This window comes from Thunnus maccoyii, chromosome 4, assembly GCF_910596095.1.
Source record: "Thunnus maccoyii chromosome 4, fThuMac1.1, whole genome shotgun sequence".
NCBI classification, from domain to species: Eukaryota; Metazoa; Chordata; class Actinopteri; order Scombriformes; family Scombridae; genus Thunnus; species Thunnus maccoyii.
The window spans coordinates 788,113-809,231 of record NC_056536.1 but is presented as its reverse complement, the minus strand read 5'-3'; the positions used below and the strand labels follow the sequence as shown (position 1 = coordinate 809,231).

The window sequence follows — 21,119 nt, the reverse complement described above, 5'->3', positions numbered from 1 at the left end:
CAGTGTGTGTGTGTGAAGTGGGGGGCTGCATGCCCCCCCCCTCCCCTCCTGTGTCAGTGCAATTCACCGCCCCCCCCCCCCCCCCCCCAGTCATAAAGGCAGTTTGTTACATTTCACATTATATCAGCGTCTGCTGTTATTGTCCACACTTCATAATTAATACAGTATGTGTACACTGGTTTATAGTGTTGGTATGTCGCTCTATTTACATTTCAGTCTATTCACAAACATAAACACATGTAGTTGTGTACATCTGCTGCCACCAGCAGTCATATAAACACAATGTATTTCTACATATACACAGTCAAACTGAACTCTTGCATGTGTGTTTTCTGTCATGTACATGTTTACTTCATCAAACATCATCAGATGTCTGACTGTTTACTGTAGTTTGTAACACACATGATAAAAAACGGAGGCCTACAAAAACCAGTAAAACCATCAGCCTGTGTGTGTTTAAGGAAAGTTAGAACTCCGTCAGGCACCTTTTTACACATATGGAGCAGAGAAGTCATGTGATCAGGACTCGAGCAGTAAGCAGTCTTCATTCTCGCTGGCGGGCAACATCAGCTGCTGCTCGTAGTACAAACTCTTGGCGTAGTTGATTTCTTGGGAGATTTTGACGGCCAGACTCTCGCTCTTCACGTGGACCTGCGGAGACACGGACAGTAACGCTGGGATCAGACTGCAGGATGTTTCACTGTGTCATAGATTCTGACATCACTACACGACAAACCCTGACCAATCAGAACCGTCCCCCCAGACGACAACACGTTTCTGTTTGTAACGAGGGTTTAGTGAATGAAAGTGAAGCTGGAGTCCTTCATCCTCACTGGGAGATGAAGCTTTCATCACAGAACTATCTGAACGATTGAAGGAGTCAGACGTGAGGCTGCAGTAACGACGCTGTGAACTGAGAACAGTCAGAACCAGTCAGACCAGTGTCTCACCATGGGTTTCTGGTGGGAGGGGCCGGGTATGGCCACACCGCTACTGGTGCTTTCAGCCTTCTTGGTGAGCTGCACGTAGACCTTCCCATGATCCTTAGAGACCAGACAGTGGTAGAGGTCGTCATACTTGACCTCCAGGAAGATGGCCTCGCGGTCCACGAAGTCTCCAGGCTTCAGGAAGTAGACCACTTTGGAGGAGATGAGCACGCAGTAGCTGTCGATGGGCTCCACGGCGATGAAGCTGCGGACAGGAAACAGAATCAAACAGTCAGTCTGACAGTCAGACACTCTGTGTGTTCGAATGCAGGGAAACGAATGAGACTCACAACTCAGAGTGGATGTTGTCAGTGAGGCGGAACAGCTGCTCCTGACCGTCCGCCTGCGTGGCCGAGTAGCGAGGCAGCAAACCCTGAGGTCCTTTACAGCAGCGAGGCTTCCTGACGCGCTGCACACTCAGCCTGCACAACACGGTAACAACACACACACGTCAACACTCGTCCAGGACTCTTCTTTGGCTTTTATATGAATGTTCGTCCGTTGTGACCAACGCACAGGACAGTTTGAAATGTTTCAGGGCAGATAAGATCCACAAGACCTGGATGTCAAAACCAAAACACTTTTTATATTTAAAGAGGGGCTAAGAATTAAGAATAGTTCTGTTTTTATCACCATGATAGAGAAACATTATCCTCTTGTGAAACAATGAATCAGTGAGATGAATACGTACGCAGGAGTGTCAGTCAGTTTATCAGAAGATACCTTCAGTATAAAGATAAACAATGATCTACACCCTCAATGAAAATAAAATAATCAAAGTTCACAGTCAGGTAAATGTAGGCACTTTGATTAATATCTGTCTATAAATCTAGATGTTTGCTCTCAACATCGCACCACTGTACTCTAATAAAACACTTGAGACAGAGATGTGAGTGAGTCAAAGCAGCAGCAGCCTTGATGAAACGAGCTGAGTCATCGTGTGTTTGTGTCAGTGAAGGTTTAAAGAGCTGCTGCTGCTGCTTGAAACCTTTGTTTCATTAACGTTAAACTGTTGGTACAGATGGAACGCAGCTCATAGACTCCACCCACCTGTGGTTACTGAGACTAGCCATGTCCCGGACCGTCTGTGCCGTTTCTGAGGCAAAGTCCAGAGCTCCGGCCACTGGTTTGGTCACGGTGCCGACCAGACCTTTACCCAGACCTGAGAAGAAGCCGCTGACTCCGCCCTCCGTCTTCACCCCCTCCACCGTGGAGGTGATGATGCTGGTCATGCCTCCGATGATCCCTGCGGATCAGAGAGATGATTTAACCTTGAGATACTTCATGTAGACCAGAGTTCTGGTTCTCAGTGCAGGCTGCAGTAATGATTGTGGACAGACAGCAGGAACTACGGCAGCTGTGAAGCATCTGATTCACGTCTGCAGACACAGTTATCAGTCGTTGCTGGAATCCAGTGAGATTCATTAAATCCCACTGATGATTATATAATGTGTGTTATATATGTGAACTGCACTTTAATCTGTACTGATACATTTATTGATTCTCTGGGCTGAAGAGGACAAACATCGTTGTTTCTTCCATGTTATTCCCATGATTCATTGGGTCAGTCATAGTCTTGATCAACTGAAGATCTCCACCTCCTGAAGTCTGGGGTTTTCTAAATGCTCAGTAGTTGCTTGAACGGCGGCACCTCCACACGCCTTACTGGGAATGATGGTCTCCTTCCATTCTCCTCTGCAGTGAGCTGCATGTCAGCGCCCCAGTATGAAGGACCGCCCTAAAGACTCTGCACTGGTTCTGCAATGTCGGGTTTTATTGAAACTCTCTAATTGTTTTAACACATAAAGCTGAGAGATGTGACTGACCTGTGAGTCCAGTCCAAACAACAGACTGGTTTCCAGTTGAATAATCAAGGATGCATGTGCATTACGGTTTTTGCTGTCTTAGTTTAGACACTATCTCTAACTGCTGCAGACACAGAGATGTTTCCGGGTCGTACCGTGAGCCAGTCCGTGGATCCCGGCCACCAGATGCTCTCCGCTGGTGGCTCCGTGGTATCTGATGTACTCCCTCTCACTCTGGTGCCTGTTGTCCATGGTCTTCCCCAGACCGTCTGATAAAGTCCCTGCAAACTGACAACAGGAGAACATTCACACCACACTTCTTCAAGCATGTGCTCATGTGTATATTCAGGGGGTGGACACATTAATAGGAACACTTGTACAAAGAGCCACGAAATAAATTCAAATAAAATCAAGTGACCAAAAGTATCAGAAATACAACAACAAGAAGTTCTACACAGCTGAGTAGGGGAGTACCTTGGCAGCAGAGTTGGACACACCGTGGGTCACGTTGCGTATGAGGCCGCCCACGTTACCGTACTTGATGAGCTCAGAAACGCCCTCGGTGACGTCGTTCAGGAGGCCCATGGGGTTTCCCAGGAAGTCTACAGAACCCAAGATCTGAGCTGCCTGACTGATCAGCTCCTGCAGACAGAAAACACCAAACAGAGTTCACCACCTGTCAATACACCACTGTGTGTGATCAGTCAGTCAATCAATCAATCAATCAATCAATCAATCAATCAAGCTTATTCATCACATGGAATCCTTTAAGGAACAATAACAGTGAAATGTAATCTCACCACTTCCTTCAATATGTGCATCAAAGGATTTAAATTGATTTAAATTATATTAATAAATATGTGTATGATTACAGTGGGGGGTTGGTGGGTGGAGGGCAGTTGACATGTCAACCGACCTCCACGTCTGCCGCTCCCTCTGACACGTGTGAGGTGCGAGGGTTCGTTCATCGCTGCTCTCAGATATAATGATCGACTGTTACAGAGAAGTGTCTGTTTCTTAAAGCTGAATATTTACAATTGAAGGAATCATCATTATGTTATTTTCTAGTTATTAGTTGATATCTAACGTTGGGCTGCAGTAGCCAGTTACAACAGAGCCATGTGTCCCTCTCACCTCCCTGAAGTGCTTGAGAATGTCGTTGATGATGATCTCCTGGGTCTCGTACGGGTGCACTCTGGTGAACGGGTACATGTTAATGACAGCGTCCTCAAAGCGAACCAGTGGAAAGCCCAGAGTTCCTTTTAGAGCCTGTCGTGACAAAAACACGTTCATAGCACAGCAGCTGGTGGAACAGGAAGCAGGAAGCAACAGTGTTATCATACGGGGATATTATTCATCTGGTATCGTGGATCATAACATATCAGGTTTGGAATGAATGGTTCAAGATGAGACCAAACTTTTCTGTGGATGTCAGTTTTTAAACCACGACTAAGGCCAACATGCAGCCTGTAACAGACTGGGTAAGACTTGTTTTCAGCCCAGTCGATCACCAGAAAAGCCTCGTTATGTCATAACACATATCATAAAATGTTGAGGACTGCTGAAAAGACGAAAGTCTAAGCTTCCATAAGAAATGGAGTTATAAAACAGCTTTTTAAAAATTGTGAATCACTGCAACCACGAGAGGTCTTTGAGCATAAAGTCACATGTGCACAAAAAACATTAGGCTGATGGGTCCAGTAGTGTGAGATTATATGGACACACACACAACCAAAGGCATGATCCCCTCCAGGCTTATGCCTGGCAGAGATAATAAAACTACAACAACTAAAATCTATTTTAACCGGCACACTTACTAGTGCCGTTTTTAAATCCTAATCTAATGCTGTTTTAATCCTCTCATCCCTAAAATCATAAAAATGTGTCAAGACACTTAATCTTCAGTCTTTGTCCAGCTGGGTATCCTACAGGTTGGTCTTCACAATGTGCAGTTCATCTCAGACTAGAGCTGATCAATCAATCAATCAATCAGTCAGTCAACAGAAAAATGATCTGATACTGTTTTCAGAATCAATTGTTTGTCATATTTTAAGCAAAAATAGAAAAAAAGCCAAATATTCTTTATTTCCAGCCTCTAAAATGAGATGATTTACTGCTTTTCTTTATCATATATCATTGTTCTGTCAGCTGCATAGACTGAACAACTGATTGATTAACTGGAAAAATAATATTCAATAAAGAAAATAATTGAACTGAGAACAAACACTTGATGCAAGTTCAGGCGTCAATTTCAGGTTTATTTATGTCTTTGAATGTTTTGCAGCTGATTTGAAACTTCATGTTGAAAAACGCTGCTGAATCAACTATTCACATTTAAAATGATCGTCAGGGTTCAAACCTCTGAAGGTCAGTTAGACTTATCTCTCACTGGACTCATCTTAGAGAAGAGTTGAGCAGTTAGTGGTTGAAAAACATACAGAAGAATAAATAAAGCTTTGAAGAAGAGAAGTGTAAATGCTTCACATTCACACTAATAAACCAACATGAAGTCAGCACACAGTCGCTGCACCTGGCTGGAGATCAAGACACAGTTCCAGCACATAAAACCACACGATCATGTTTGTGTAAAGATGAAACAAATAAGATTGAGGGTTGGATAGTTGTGTTTTTGAACATTGGACAGAATGAGGCCAGCTGCTTCCAGACTTTATGCTAATTTATGCGTGTGAACATGTAACTCAGGAAGAAAGAGAATCAGCGTTCGATGTTGAACTATTGAGAAGAAGGCGAGCGTGTTGTTACCTTGAGATCAAGAGGCAGCTTGTGAGAGGTGAAGACACTCAGCTTGACCTGAGGGAGGCTGATCTTCAGGTTCTCAAAGTAGTAGCGTTTCAGAGGTCCTGAGTCCTCGCTGGGTCTCTCATGGAGGTTCTCATCCAACTTCTCCAGCTCTGCATTCATTACAATTATTAGTTTAACTTAAAGCAAACACGGCCTGATTACTCACAGCATCACATGAATATGAACAATGACGTTCACCCACCAGCTTCTGTCTGTCCGTATCCGAAGAAGCTGAGCAGCTTGAGCAGCAGTTTCTCCTCGATGATGACGGTGAAGCGTCGGGCCGTCACCATCAGGTGCTGTAGACACATCATGGTTACATCATATAAAAAGCTCATATGATACAGAAAGCAGTGATGGAGAGTGTGACTCACCTTGAACAGATCAGTGAGCATGAGGTTGCTGGGAACTTTGACGGAGTTGACCTGCAGGGCCGCCCCGATGTCGTTGACACTGCTGTCGCTGGAGTTGGGGGTCACACACAGCATGACGGGCTGGGTGGTCCCCAGCAGCTGGTTGTCCACCTGATCACCATGACATGACAGAACCAGCATTTACAGTCCAGACTGGATATGAAAGTTATGAACATTATTAACAAGTAATGTGTTTACATCAGTTTTATATGTGGAAACACAACTGAACATTATTGGACCACACTGTATACAACACATTCACAGGAAGTGATGTAACACTGACATGAATCCGTCACTATGAGCCCCGTTAACCTTTTAGCACTTCTTTGGTTGTTGCACTACTGTCTTGTTTATATTATTGATTATGCACTTGTCTATTTCCAGTCATTTCTTACTTGAATAATAATAAAAAATAAATACATTTTATAAAACCTACAGCGCTTGTTCTCATTACACTTGTACCTGCTCAGCTTAACGCTGGATGGTCTAAACTGCTGTGGATGGAAGCATCTGATAAATGACAACATATAAATATATAACGTCAGTGTCATTTCCTGACTGTTTCCTTCTGGGACGAGGTTTCAGTCATATGTGAGTGATCAACACCGAATGTTTCCTGCTGGATGGGAGCGTGGTCGACATGCTGAGTGGTTCTTTCTGACACTGATCTTCAGTGGTTCAAAATCCTACTGGTGTAACTGGAATTTCATATACATGGCGTACTGTGCAGGGTCTAACAGGACTGGTATACTGCATGTCGGATGTTCAAATAGCTGTTTTTATGTGAGCGACTGAGTGCGACACTACGACTGCCTTCCAGGACTCACTGTCTGGAAACATGTGTTTACACCCCCGTCCCTCTCTGTGATGGTCGGCTGTTCACTCCACCTTTGAGAGACGCTGTTTGGAACGAACACATTTGATTTCCAACATGGTTCATGGTAAGAACCAGTTCGGATTGACCATGAATCAGCTTAAAGCTCAGAAGCAGCTGATCTGTGAATATTTAAAGTCACAATGACTAAAAACTAGTTAACAGATTCTAAACTTATGAGTTATTATGGATGAAAGTCTTAATGGAGACATACACTGGCAGTGTACGACATCCTGTGTCATGAGGATACACCACCGCTGCTTTATGTCTCAGTGCTGATGTGAGTCAACTTTCCAGAGAAGCAACAGTTTAATCACATTCACTCCCAGAACCAGCAGCACGTTTAACTACTGTACCAAAACTATGCCTCCTGTCTGTACGGAGCGTCCAGTGTGCTACAGCCGTCAGCTGACACGCGTCAAATGATGCCATGTGTGTTGCACTTTAGTGTTAAATCATATGCATCACTGTGTATGTGCACTTATTTACCTCGTTGTTTTATCATGAATACATGCAGGTTCTCATCAGCTCACCTGGATGCTCTGGATGCTGAGCTCCAACACCTCGTTGGCAGCGGTGCGGGTGAAGTGGACGTCGATACCAGACAGTGTGGTGAACACCAGCTCCTCAGGAACTTTGTTGACCAGAGACACACCAACACCTTCCTCCAGGTTCACCAGCACCTGCGAATGAATGATGTCACCGTCACAGGTTGTCTGCTCTGATTGGTTGCCAGACTTCAAGAAGGCGGGTCTAATGGATAACCAATGACAACCCTCATCCCTGGAGTGCTGTATAAAGGTTTAGTGTCTGTCTGACGGACTGAGGCGGGCTGGTACAACCACATGGTCTGAACCACTGTGGTTCATGTTAGTACCTGGTACAACCAAAAGGCTCAATGACAACTACACACCACACAGCCAATCATCAAACATTCTCACATCACTGGTTGTGCAGTGACGCTACAGAGAGGACGTCAGTGGAAACGTTTAAGAACATGAAAGTTATTGTGGAACCACAATCACTGAATGTAAGACTCTGAGATTCAGCACCTGGTGCCATACAGATGTTTTTATTTAATAACAAATACAAATATGATTTAAAAAATATGAAAAATAAGACACAAGTGGCTATTGATGAGTTGTTAGTGATGTCATGTACGTCTTGTACCTCCAGCTCCTGCGTGGGCTCCTTCTTCTTCACGTCCTCTTTGCTGCGGTCCTGCTCCGTGCTGGGTGAGCTGCGGATCATTCTCCTCTGGTTGAAGTCACTGATCTACAAACAGGGAAATGTTCAAAAAGCATCTGTGAGCACAAACGATGAGGTTCATCTAACTATGAAGGAAAGAATCTGTCTCAGGAACTGTTCATCCAATCAGAGGAGCTTCTGGGCTCTGACTTCACGCTCGGCGGGTGTGTTACTGGGGACTCGAGGATGTGCAGTGTCCAATTTGATGCAATTTGGACACATTTAATATTAATGAACTTTGAATAAACAAGCGAACAGCTGCTCAGCTCCATGTCTGAGTGCAGCATCAATCTGGAGTTTTCTAACTAAATATTGGGACCTAAAGGGAAAAAAAATACATAAATAACTCATAAGTAAAGTAATGGCAAGAATCCACTGACAAACTAAACATTCAGAAAGCAAATGGGATGGTAGCAGAGCATTTAAAAGTAACACGCAGCGTCACAGGGGAGCATCAGTCTGGAAGTAAACAAGCGCTGTGAGCTAGGAGAAGATGCTGTTATTGTGATCTGCAGTCAGACTTTACAGGACTGAAACATCTACGACGTCCTCAGAGGCAGAACTTTAAAATAATTTGAGAGATTGTTTCCCTGGTGAGGATCACTGCTGCTGCCAAGACAGACTGGGCTGATGCTAGCTTTATGCCACGAGGGATAATTGAACTCTAGTGTTCTTGTGTGCAGGACGGGTCCAGTGTCTACTGGCTGAAAATCTATTTGTGTCTGATGATGTTTGTAAGTAGAGGAATGGGGAACGCCGATGATTAAAAGTGTTGATCTTTGTTTGTTCATTGCATTTGAAGTACATTACTTTTGGCCCCAAACATGAAATAATGATGAAACTAAGAATAATAGTGAGTTGTATAGGCTTTATGATACAGCTTGTTAAGAGCTTAAATGGTTGTTTTAAAAGGACTGCATGAGTCAAAATGACTTTAAATAAATATGATTATAAAATACTTCATGTTCAATAAAGTTATGACAGAAGTGAACATTAGCTTTATTTACATTTAATGTTTTATTTCTATTCAAAGGTTTTTCACCTAATGACTGATGGAACTTTCAAACTAAAATGCTGAACCTGCCAAAATAAAAGCAAAAGCTGTTGAGTATCAGTGAGCTGCTCCGTATCAGTGCTGTAAGTGTTGACAGATCAGATCAGAACTCTTCTGGAGTTATTCTGGGTTTTGTTCTCACCTGCAGGACACGTGTGGGTCCATCTGGCAGCACCTGGACCGACAGAACCCCAGAACCAGGTCTCATCTTCTGGTTAATGAACTGCTGCTCAGGACCAGGCTCCATCAGTCCAGAGTCTGGTCCCAACACCACCTCTGCTCCATCGTAGAGGCCTGCCACCTCGCCCTTCACCTGATGGGTACCAGTCACACATTAGATGATTAAACTAGAGCTGCAACGATTCATCAATCAGTCAATCAACAGAAATCAATGTGATTATCTATCAATTAGTCATTTTTCAAGCAATAACATCAAACATTTGATGGTTGCAGGTTCTTAAAATTAAGAATTTGCTGATTATTTGCTTATAGTGGAGAGAAATCCACATCAAAGACACATCAGCTTGGAATGACTCACCTGTACGACCAGCCGGGGAAGACCGCAGGTCAGCATGCCTGAGCTGAAGTACCACGTCTGGGTGGTGCTGCGGCGTGAGTCCGGCCTCCTCAACATTAACGGCTCAAAACTGGGAGAGATGGAGAGTTAGAGAGTCACCAGTTACATCCAGTCCAGACAGATCTCCTTCCAGTTCATGGTCCAGTGTTGTGTTGAGCACTAACCTGTTGTCACTAACGGCTGCCAGCCCGGCGATGTCCAGCACCAGAGAGGAGTCCAGTGGACGAGGCTGGGCCGGCTTGCTCTGAGGAGGAGAAGAGCCTTCGTGACACAGCATGCCGGTCCCCGTCATCCTCCACAGCTGGGAGCGTTTCCCCGGCTCCTGTTAAACCGTCAGAGTACCTGTGTCACTTTACAGCTCACTGCAACTACTGAATACTTCTCATCATCATTTTCACCTCCAGATATTGTATTTCAATAATTAATTCATAAATGTCTAATTAGACAATAGTCTGATCCAGAAAATGATGAGAAACTGCCAAACAGTTCAAAATGAAGCACAAACACCTGCACACATGAGAACCAGTTTGGATTTTTGCTCGACTGAAACAGCGACTCAGTTATCAAAATGATTAATTCTCTGACAACCGACGGACAGTTAAATGATCAGTTCAGCACAACGATCCCTCCTAAAACTTTATTTAAACACTCTGTGTTTTCAACTAAACCAGTACCTTCTTTTTCAGAATGACCCTTTGAGTCTTGGTGTCCACGTCCAGAACCAGTTCAGCACAGCTCACCAGATGCTTCTTCCCAACAGACCTCTTCTCAGCGTTCCTGCAGGAACAAAACGATGCTGCTCACCTTCATGACATCAGAACACTTACTGGTATAAAGTGATGTGAGATGGGGGGGTCACATGATGCATCCGCCGATTATTTCCTATTTCTGACCGATTGAACCACCGTTACATAAGTGACTGTTCTTGTGAAACATGTCTGGAGGTAAAGGACACTAATTCACAAGAAACTCTGAGAACACGTTGCACATGGCCTGCTCTGAGGTCAGCAGGGAAGATGGCGACAGCGCGGCTGCACAACCTAAACCTGAGCAGAGAGTTAAGACCTTAACCGACTGAGCTGACGTCACCTCGATCACCTCTGTTACCTCACATAAAATAAATCCTTCCTTCCTCCATGCATTAAGTGCCAGTCTGATGGGGTAATGCAAATTAATTTCCAGATTCTGAACATGTATCTGCTTGTAATTTGCAGGATATCTAAAGTAAAAATGTAGAAGGACGCTGGTGTTTCCTTCCCTCCAGGGAACTGCATCTCCCTGCATCACACTATGAACTTGTTGAGAAGCTCCTTTCAATTACTGGAAAGTGCATCTTGCACAATTGGATCAGAGACTTCCTGCCAAGTGTTTTCCTCTGGTGCAGAGATATTTAACACCTTCTCACATCAAAGATTACAAGCTGTCGTAAAGGAAGAGATCAGCTGTTTCTGAAGGTTTAGTCACCTTTCCTTGATTCTTCACCTGCAGACCTGAAGACACCCCCTCTCCTCTCATAACCTCAACTGTGGGACACATAACGTGATACGGCCTCTGATGACTGGTTACCATAATGGTTATTAACTAACATACTCAGGTTTAATTCTGCGACTCTTTTTTTAAAATGATGATTGAACCTTGTTCAGTCACGTCTGTGTATTTGTTGGATATGTTGTGTATCTGTCTGGTCTGGAGGGTTATTGTTACTGTTCCTTGTTTAAACTCAATAAAACATATTTGAAATAAATGACATAAGATGATTATCAGTCATGTGACTGGTCCGTACTGTGAGAAGGTGTGTGTGGCTGCGATGTAGATGAAGTTCTCGTAGTAGAGCTTGTTGTATTCTCTGAAGAAGTTCATGTCGGCGGTGACCTCGGAGGATCCTGCTCCCTTCACGGTCAGTGTGAGGTAGGGGGGCAGTGTGGGCTCATCACAGGCGTAGTCCAGTACTGAGCCCGCCTTCACCTCGGTGTGCAGCCGGATGTCAGCCACCCCGTGCTGCCAGAACTGGATCGGCACCTGAAGACATTCAAACAACGGACTCTGTTATATTTATTTGATTTTGTCTGAAAGACTGACAACAGATTTATTCTTGAGGTTGATTTATGTTTGCCTGATTAAGGTCTCAGTCAGTCCAGTCAGCGGTTGGTCATGTGACTGAAGCTTACCTCAGAGATGTTGTCGATGCGGAACGGTGGAGGCAGCTGGTCAGTGTCAGTGAAGGAGATCTGGTAGGTAGCTCCCTTCAGGGTGATCTCTGTCCGCAGGAAGAAACAGTTCCCCAGAGTGTCCCTGTTCAAACCAAGATCCACTTAAAACCTTAAAACACTCAGGACCAGTTTAACCATGCAGACACATTCATGATCCACATGGACCAGTTTAACCATGCAGACACGTTCATGATCCACATGGACCAGTTTAACCGCGCAGACACGTTCATGATCCACATGGACCAGTTTAACCGCGCAGACACGTTCATGATCCACATGGACCAGTTTAACCGCGCAGACACGTTCATGATCCACATGGACCAGTTTAACCATGCAGACACGTTCATGATCCACATGGACCAGTTTAACCGTGCAGACACGTTCATGATCCACATGGACCAGTTTAACCGTGCAGACACGTTCATGATCCACATGGACCAGTTTAACCATGCAGACACGTTCATGATCCACATGGACCAGTTTAACCGTGCAGACACGTTCATGATCCACATGGACCAGTTTAACCCTGCAGACACGTTCATGATCCACATGGACCAGTTTAACCGTGCAGACACGTTCATGATCCACATGGACCAGTTTAACCGTGCAGACACGTTCATGATCCACATGGACCAGTTTAACCGTGCAGACACGTTCATGATCCACATGGACCAGTTTAACCATGCAGACACGTTCATGATCCACATGGACCAGTTTAACCAGGCAGACACTTTCATGATCCACATGGACCAGTTTAACCGTGCAGACACGTTCATGATCCACATGGACCAGTTTAACCGTGCAGACACGTTCATGATCCACATGGACCAGTTTAACCAGGCAGACACGTTCATGATCCACATGGACCAGTTTAACCATGCAGACACGTTCATGATCCACAAGGACCAGTTTAACCAGGCAGACACGTTCATGATCCACATGGACCAGTTTAACCATGCAGACATGTTCATGATCCACATGGACCAGTTGGGCAGTTCCAGGAAAGGACAGACACACTAATGAACTTGTCTCTATAAATACAATAAACAAAAGTTAGGAATAAGAGGATAAATATATGAAGATGAGATCATAGATTATATGTTTTCCTGTGTAAAGAAAAGCAAACAGACTTAAAAAGGTGCCACTGAATGAGAGATGAATGTTTGTCAGTGTTGGAGAGTGTATGATGTATACGTAGCTCACCTCATGTTGACGTGGAAGGACTTGGGTTTGTTGACCTCGAAGCCTCCAGACCAGGTGCAGTTGGGAGTGTCCATGAGGCGAACACACAGCAGCTGGTCGTAGTCGTTTCGGGGCCAGTGGAAGACGACGCTGGAGCCTGGCAGGGTGGAGATGTAACCCTCTGGATTGGCCGTACCCTGGGACAAATGTATCAACTCATGTAGGTGAAACTGGAGGGAGGAAACTACAGATAGACACTCTGACTTGTGTCACTTCCCATAATGCACTGGGGGATGTAAACAGGAAGTATAACATTATGGATTCAGCGAGTTAGCTTTGAGCTACGACTTGAGAGCAGTTTTTTTTAGCCGACATTTGTTTACATTTTGCCAAATTGGCATCATTAAAGTTCAGTTCCTGTTTGCAATGTACAGACAACCATCATCACTGGATCCAGTGATGGTTTTTGTATGATTTATAAGCAAATCAATGGATGTTTAATCACAGTGTGTCAGAGATGATGTCTTCAGGAAATGTAAGTCACACTGAACCTAAAGTTATGTTGCATCAAATCTGCATCCAGGTGTGTGAGTTCCAGTCCTGTTATTGCTGCCTCATGTGTTTTGGGGGCATTTTCCCTTCATTAGACGGCTTACAGTAGAGATATGTTATCTGCCTCTTAAACACTAGGCTACCAGTTCATTTCTCACCTTTCCTCTTGCAAACTCTCTCTGAGCGAAGGCCAGTTTGTGTGTAGAGCGATTGTCCAGCAGGTAGCGGGGGGCAAAGGTCACAATGTGAGTGTCTCTGTAGCGTCCTTTTCCTTTCCGCACACTAATGCCTGGTTGGGTCAGACAGAGACAAATGAATGCATGACAAAGAGTTTTATTGATAATGTGATTAGCACGATATTAGCAGCACGTTATCGGTATCGGCCGATAAAAGCTCCAACATGAAATATCGGCATCGGCCATTTCTGCCGATATGTTGCCATCTCCTCCACCGCCTGACTGTGCTTCCCTCCATGGACTGTTTCACCCTCCGGTTGGATCCACATGCAGAACCGGGGCTAACGTTAGCTGGGAGGCTAGCAGAGGCTAGCTGGCTGTGCTTCCCTCCGGTCATACTGCGGCTAACGCTCCACTAGCCACTCAGCTAACGTTAGCCCCGGCTCTCCATGTGGATCCAACCGGAGCACCGAGCCCCAGTTTGTTATTCAGGTTAAAGTGGGAAGAAGCAGCGGTTCTGACAGGCAGCTGAGTGAAGTGCAGCCTGCGGAGGAAACACCGGGACCGTCAGGGTGAAACAGTCCGTGGAGGAGCTGCTGTTCAGCTGCACAGATAGGAAACACCTCGGCTGACAGGATGTACCACTCTGTTTGGGAAAAAAAAGTTTTTGGTTTATACCGGCAGTTGGCAACCAGCGTATCAGGTGCATTACCGCCACCTTCTGCTCCAGATTTTGTACCAGAGATTAAATCCTACACATTAATCCTGTCTGTCTAATAAACTCAACGAAAACTCTACTGCTGCTCCAACTTGGCAGGTTGATTTAAGTTTCAAGTATTCCTAAATTCTTCCTTCATATATTGTCTTTCTTCATCATACTTAGTACAATCTATGCTTGCATGTGTAATAGTCTCCTCAGCCATCTGGAAAAAAATATGTGGATATATTGGCAATCGGCTACAGTGAGTTGGAAATGTCGGCATATCGGATTTCGGCAAAAAAAAACAATATCGTGCATCCCTAAATGTGATCTTTAGTGTCAGAAAAAGCCTGGTGAGGAAGTGCTGCTTCATGTCAGAAGATCATCTATGTGCCAGTAACTGTCCACATAACAAGGACTATAGATTCAGTGCAAAACATGATTTTAATAATGATAATAAAGAAGCTGCAGAGATGCAGCAGACGTTTCACTCAAACCATACGGAGAAGGGAGAATATTATGAGAGAAGTACTTTCCAGTCCTGATCAAAGGCAGAGGATGAAAAACAGGGACACCTCAGATCATACAGTATGAGAGTTAGGAAATGCAACTCATCTGGCCTGGTTGCATCAACATTTTCAAATCCATAACTTTTAATCATCTAAGGAGATCATGAAAACATTCTAATAGACTGATCGCAATTCAGATCATTTCAATTTTGTCTTATGTTCCCTTACAAAATCAGTTACTGCATACAGAAACAGTAAACCTTCCTATATATATATATATATAGACTATATAAGACTACTAGTTAGAAAATGAAAAGAAGAATCTGGGACGTGGACCTCTGCAGCCCGCTCCTCATCTCTGCTGGAGGCTGAACTGAACCGCTAAACAGTCAGTGATCGAGTTGCATTGTGGGTAATGTAGGCACCAGGTTTGAACAAGACGAATGTGTGGAATAAAAGTTGATATCTGGTGCTGCTGTATCGATTTTGATCCTTTTTTTAAACTGTCCATTGTGAGTCTGACAGTGTTGTTGGACTGTTAAATCGGTAAAGTTGTCTTTTAAATCTCAAACATAATTTGTGCTAAAAATCCCCAAAGACGGTCTCATAATGTCTCTCTTATTATCTCTAGTGTATTTCTACTGTAGAGTATTTCAGGCTCTACACTAAACACCAGTTCATTCATAAATAAACTCTAACACTACTAGTTAGTGTTATCCTTTTGTACTGACTGTGATACAACAACTTGCCTATGTTGTAGATGAGGCCGGGCCTGTTCCCGTGCTGGATAACCTTCACTGCCCTGACGCCACTCCCTCCATCCAGGGAGAAGCCCTGGCACCAGCCTGGAACTCCATCTGGGTGGATCCCTTTCCCAATCCGCATAGTACACCTAGGGTCAAGATAGACGGGGAGCAATGGATGTAAGGATGGACGAATAAGAACATCAGGAGGATGTTTGTTAGTTAGTAAACCCACATAACATCAAGAATCCAGTTGGGCAAATTAACTTTGTGTGTCCTCATTGGGGGGTTTGGCAGAGTTACTGTCTGTTAGGAGGAAGATATTATATTCAGTCCAGATGATGGCATTAAGGACTACAAAGTGGTCTCATCTGACACACTTACATAGCAGGCTGCTCCTTGTCAGTGTAGCAGAACAGTAACGGACTGAGGCTTCTGGCTAACTCGTGCTCCTCAAACTGTCCCGCTGCATCAGCTTTGCCGTTGTCCTGACGGAAGATTAACGGCAGACCTGATGGAGGAAAGAGTCTTTAGGGAATGACAACAGAGAAGCTTGTTCTTGAAGCTTTGACTGGGATGTTTTTGTTTTCTCATAAAATCTGTAGTTTTTAATGACAAAGACAACATTACCAGTCTTGTTGATGAGCCAGTAGGGGGCAGAAATCAGGATCTTTAGTGCCCCCTGTGCCCGCAGGATGATGCGGATGGTGAGGCAAAGCAGGCGCTTGTTGGTGTCATACAGCCTCATGCGGACCACATAGTTCTGGGTTCCAGGAGGAATCAGCAGCTCTTTGCACACAGCAAAGTTCTCTAGCAGGACTCCTGAAGGACACACATCATGAACACCAGGAGTAAGAACAAGGAAAATGTTTAGGAAATAAATAGCAGCCAACTGGCAGGTCCTGACCTAGCTCCATGTTCTGTGAGGTGTCGGCACCATGGAGCACAGCCTCTTTCCCCGGCTTCAGTGAGCCTTTGATGGATGTTCCTTTGATGTAGTAGTTGAGGTCACAGGGCAGCAGGTTGGCCAGCACCATGGTGGGCAGCAGGTAGATGGTGTGGCCCGGCTGTCGATAGATCTGCTTTGCGCTGCCAGAAACCCTCTTGGCAGGCTGCTGGTCTGGGTAGTTCTCCTTTCTGATGACCACACAAAACCTGAGGAGATGCAGAGAAATGAGGAGAGTGGCAACAAAACACAAGAACAAAGAACAAAATGTGTGATTGACTGAATCTACCTGAAGTTACGCTTGAGGCTGTCGTCAAAGTCTGCTGACTGACACTCCCTCTTACTGCTGCTGATCTCTCCAGGCCGCTCCACGCTGGTCCAGTGGATGGGAACCTTACAGAAGAACAAGCCCAGGCCTTTAGGCCGAGCCTGCAGGCGCCAGGACGTCAGGTGGAGGGGGACCGCCAAGGCCTGGCCCGGCAGGATGGGAGGCAACACCACTGGTTCTGTCAACACAGGGACACAGTTGGCTTCATTACAGTTAAAGATCACATAAAATTACATAAAAAAACAGACGGAATACAATTTAAGAAATGAAAAAACATATAATCTAAGATAATAAAAGAAAAAAAGAAAATGACAAGAAATGAAATGAAAAAACACAAGAAAAGAAAAAGTTAGACACATCAAAATACAATAAAATATAAGAAATTAAAATAAATCAAATAAAATGATGATGATACAATGAAAGAAGAACATTTTTTAAAAAGCAGTCCATTGGACAATCTTTGTTGCACAGGTTTATATGATTATATATTTATTATATTGGAGCAGAGTCTTACTGTCGGGAGCAGACGGGCTGTCCAGCCGGACCTCCATAGGAACATCCAGCCGGTTCTTCACAATGAGGGCAGAGCGGACAGTGATGACCTTCCTGGCGCTGCCCTCCATGGTGATGGAGAAAACCACTCTGACTGGTGGCAGGGCCGAGAACTGAGGGCCAGAAAGGATCCACAAGCAAAACAACAGGTCACCATCAGGTTTAATATTCATACTGAGCCTTTTGTGTCCTTTCAACTGTTGGACTGCTATGAAACGCACACAGCATTCAACCAGGCCTTTATCTGAAACAGGCTTATATTACAGACAGGCCTTTATCTGAAACAGGCTTATATTACAGACAGGCCTTTATCTGGAAAGCTAACAGAGTCTAGCTTGAGATTATATGGGAGTAATTAAAATTTAATGTAAACTAAATCAATAGTTTTAGCTTTGGGAAGGTTTGTGATCCTGATGATTGTGAGTTCATGGTACTGATGAGATATGACATTATTTTTTCTTATCACTAGGGATGCAAGATATAGGATTTTTTGACGATATCCGATATGCCGATATTTCTAACTCACTGTGGCCGATTGCCGATGCCGATATATGCACATATTTTTTTCTAGATGGCTGAGGAGACTATTATGTACAGACAATCTATGAAGGAAGATGCACAGATGTGTTATATTGTTCTTCTACGCTTTTAATTTGAAACGTACTAGAAACGTGTTGAGTTTCATTGACTCGACTTCTTAACGCCCTAAAAAGGTGTACAGTAGAGGTGACTGGAAGAGCTCATTGACATAAAACAGTATTAGTGTTAAACAGAGAAAGTGAGAGCAGCAGAGTGGTGAGTCTGACATGATGGAAGCTGTGAAATGTTCTCGTACAGATCATTACGTCCTTTATTTGCTCGTTGCCCACCTTCTAAAATCTGACTTTTACTTGGAAATTGACACGATACGCACATAGTGTTACACTCTTTAATCAAGAACAACACAGTAGATATTACATTTTTAATCCAACAAGTTGTTTTCAGGTGTATGATGAGCTTTACAGCTGCTAGTGTGACTACAGACTCAATCAGAGCTGCAACGATTAGTCAAGTAGTTGCAAACTATTTTTATAATCAATTAATCATTTTAGGTCATTTTTTAAGACAAAATGTCCAAATTCTCTGATTCCAGCTTCTCAAATGTGAATGTTTTCAGGTTCTTTAGTCCTTTATGAAAACTAACTAACAAGACATTTGAAGTTATTTTTTTAACCATTTTCTGACTTTTTATGGACCAAACCGATCTATTTAGAAAATAATTAACAGATGAATTAATGATGAAGTGGATAGTAAATGATTACTCCATCATTAGAAACAGGACATACAGACTTACATAGACATGTGGGTGGATGATGTTGGTCCTGCTGATCGGACTGCCAACCTGTGATGCAGTGAAGGAAAAAAAGAAATATTTTAAGTGCTAGAAACTGGAACATTATCAACATGAATTGTGTTTGTTTGTTTTGTGCTTACAGTGTTGGAGGAGTTGTTTCTGTCTGGAGCCGCATAACGGAAGAAAATCCCCACTTTGTCCACAGACACTGGCTTCACTTGCTCCCATCCACACACTCTAACAAGCAGCTGGTGCAGCTTCAGCTCATGAGTGTGTCTGCAGAGGAGGCAGGAAGGTTTCAGTGATACATAATCACAATCATTTACACTGGACTGAAATTTACACTGAATAAAATCCACAGATGCTATAGATGAGAATCAGAAGTGTACCGGTGGCGAAGCTTCTCTCGGGCTTCAAACTCAAAGGGAATCTCCTCCCCAGGCAGCACCTCTCTCCACTGGCTCACGTTGTGGGTGTCATCAGTTCCTGGACCGTGGACATCGGATATGGAATCTGCACTGCTGCTGTGGGACAGCGCCACCCTGTGGGACACATGTGAAAAGCTTTATCTGGAGACATTTACTGTATCTGAGATCAGTTTCAGTCAGTTGAACGCTAAACAGTAAACAGACTGCCTTCATATAACACCTTCTAGTCTTCAGACCACTCATTCACACACACACTCATACACCGACGGCACAGCCTTCAGGAACTATTTGGGGTTCAGCATCTCAGCTCAACACACTTCACCATGCAGACTGGAGGAGCCAGGGATTGAACCACCACTCTACTTCCTGTCTGCAGGGGAGAAACTAACTAACTCGTCTACAATTAAACATTCATTTAATTTTCTCTAAACGTCTTCATACCAGCAGCAGTATTACTGGTACTGACAACTCTCAGTAAGAGAGGAACTCCACGTGATTATTACCATCAAAAAGGTTGATTCTCTTGAAGGCTAAAAACGCTCAGTGAATTTCATGTTAACATGCTTATTATTGTACATTAAGAGATACCGTATTTTCTCTAATAGTGGCCGGTATTCAATTAAAAGCCAATAATGGCCGGGGGTGTGGTCGACACAAACAAATACAGGCCGGCCCCAAATACAGGCTGGGGAGTGAAAAAACAAGGATGGATTGAGGCCGTATTCAGACCAAATCAGTGTTGCTGCCCATCGCTGCAGGGTTGTACGGAGGTGTGCGGGGGGGTGTGGGTGTGTTTATTTGTGCTCTAGAAAGTAACCGCTGTGAAACTATTAGATATTTTTTTATAGATCTGATTCACTGCTTTCTTACCAGCGTCATCTCTTCATTCACTCTCTAGCCCCCTCTCTCTTTTTCTCTCGTCTTTTTTTAAAATGAGTTGGGAAACCAACAACAAAGTCTAATTTTACTTTTAACTCTTGGTGCCTGTTATAATGTGACTGCAGTTTGTAGTAATGTACAAGTGCCACAAGATGGCGGTAGCTATAATTGAAGTACCATATAGAACCTGTGCAAGTGTCAGTGACTAGATTTTCCATAACACCGATGCTACAACACTGTAGAGAGTGAACATGGCACCCACCAGACGGAAGTTTGACATCAAATTTAAAGAGAGAGTTTTGCAATATGTGGACCCGATAAGAATCAGACACTGGAAAAATCAGAAACGTGAGCTGCTGTTAGCTGACAAGAGGAGAGCACGGCTAGCTGGAGGTGGGAGGAAGAAAGGTAGCTTGGAGCTTGAGAGACAGCTGATTGATATTTGATATTTGACTGTGCTGTTAACTGGCTGTTAATGTTTATATCTAGCGTAACGTTACCTCAGATTTATTTAGTTTTTAACTGACACTGGCCATATTTGCCCTCCTGTACTTGACCGGTCATACTTCACACAAGTTATATTGAAATGTTTGTGTAATGTTTCACAATAATAGTCAGGAAATGAGGGCTTTTAATTTCAGTAATAGCATAATGCAGTAACAAAAATTGAACAGAGCAAACGGAAGCAGATCAGAAAACAGGGAGGCTTCGTACTAAAATATGAGCAAATATACTTATCAAACAGAGACAATTAGGAATAAAGGCCTCTCTCTAATATAAGCCTGATTCCAATAAAGGCCTGGTACCCTCTGCAGTTGAGGT

At 43.9% G+C, this 21,119-nt stretch overlaps 1 protein-coding gene across 6 annotated transcripts in view; it reads right to left on the bottom strand.

Moving 5' to 3' along the window:
* Positions 1–455: 455 nt before the first annotated feature.
* Positions 456–21,119, bottom strand: part of vps13d (vacuolar protein sorting 13 homolog D) — a 64,954-nt gene continuing 44,290 nt past the window's right edge. For all 6 annotated transcript variants that reach the window (XM_042408226.1, XM_042408224.1, XM_042408225.1 and 3 more), the window contains 29 exons: positions 19,380–19,532; positions 19,131–19,266; positions 18,991–19,038; positions 17,620–17,770; positions 17,067–17,283; positions 16,739–16,986; positions 16,462–16,653; positions 16,216–16,342; positions 15,838–15,980; positions 13,862–13,992; positions 13,173–13,348; positions 11,928–12,051; positions 11,543–11,778; positions 10,434–10,536; positions 9,924–10,081; positions 9,721–9,829; positions 9,325–9,495; positions 8,051–8,155; positions 7,414–7,563; positions 5,968–6,117; positions 5,796–5,892; positions 5,555–5,703; positions 3,926–4,060; positions 3,266–3,433; positions 2,947–3,079; positions 2,037–2,232; positions 1,277–1,408; positions 951–1,191; positions 456–651 (listed from right to left, as the gene is read on the bottom strand). In XM_042408226.1, the coding sequence (XP_042264160.1) occupies positions 520–651; positions 951–1,191; positions 1,277–1,408; positions 2,037–2,232; positions 2,947–3,079; positions 3,266–3,433; positions 3,926–4,060; positions 5,555–5,703; positions 5,796–5,892; positions 5,968–6,117; positions 7,414–7,563; positions 8,051–8,155; positions 9,325–9,495; positions 9,721–9,829; positions 9,924–10,081; positions 10,434–10,536; positions 11,543–11,778; positions 11,928–12,051; positions 13,173–13,348; positions 13,862–13,992; positions 15,838–15,980; positions 16,216–16,342; positions 16,462–16,653; positions 16,739–16,986; positions 17,067–17,283; positions 17,620–17,770; positions 18,991–19,038; positions 19,131–19,266; positions 19,380–19,532 (4,411 nt within the window). In that variant the 3' untranslated portion in view covers positions 456–519. The remainder of the gene's footprint in view (positions 652–950; positions 1,192–1,276; positions 1,409–2,036; positions 2,233–2,946; positions 3,080–3,265; positions 3,434–3,925; positions 4,061–5,554; positions 5,704–5,795; positions 5,893–5,967; positions 6,118–7,413; positions 7,564–8,050; positions 8,156–9,324; positions 9,496–9,720; positions 9,830–9,923; positions 10,082–10,433; positions 10,537–11,542; positions 11,779–11,927; positions 12,052–13,172; positions 13,349–13,861; positions 13,993–15,837; positions 15,981–16,215; positions 16,343–16,461; positions 16,654–16,738; positions 16,987–17,066; positions 17,284–17,619; positions 17,771–18,990; positions 19,039–19,130; positions 19,267–19,379; positions 19,533–21,119) is intronic.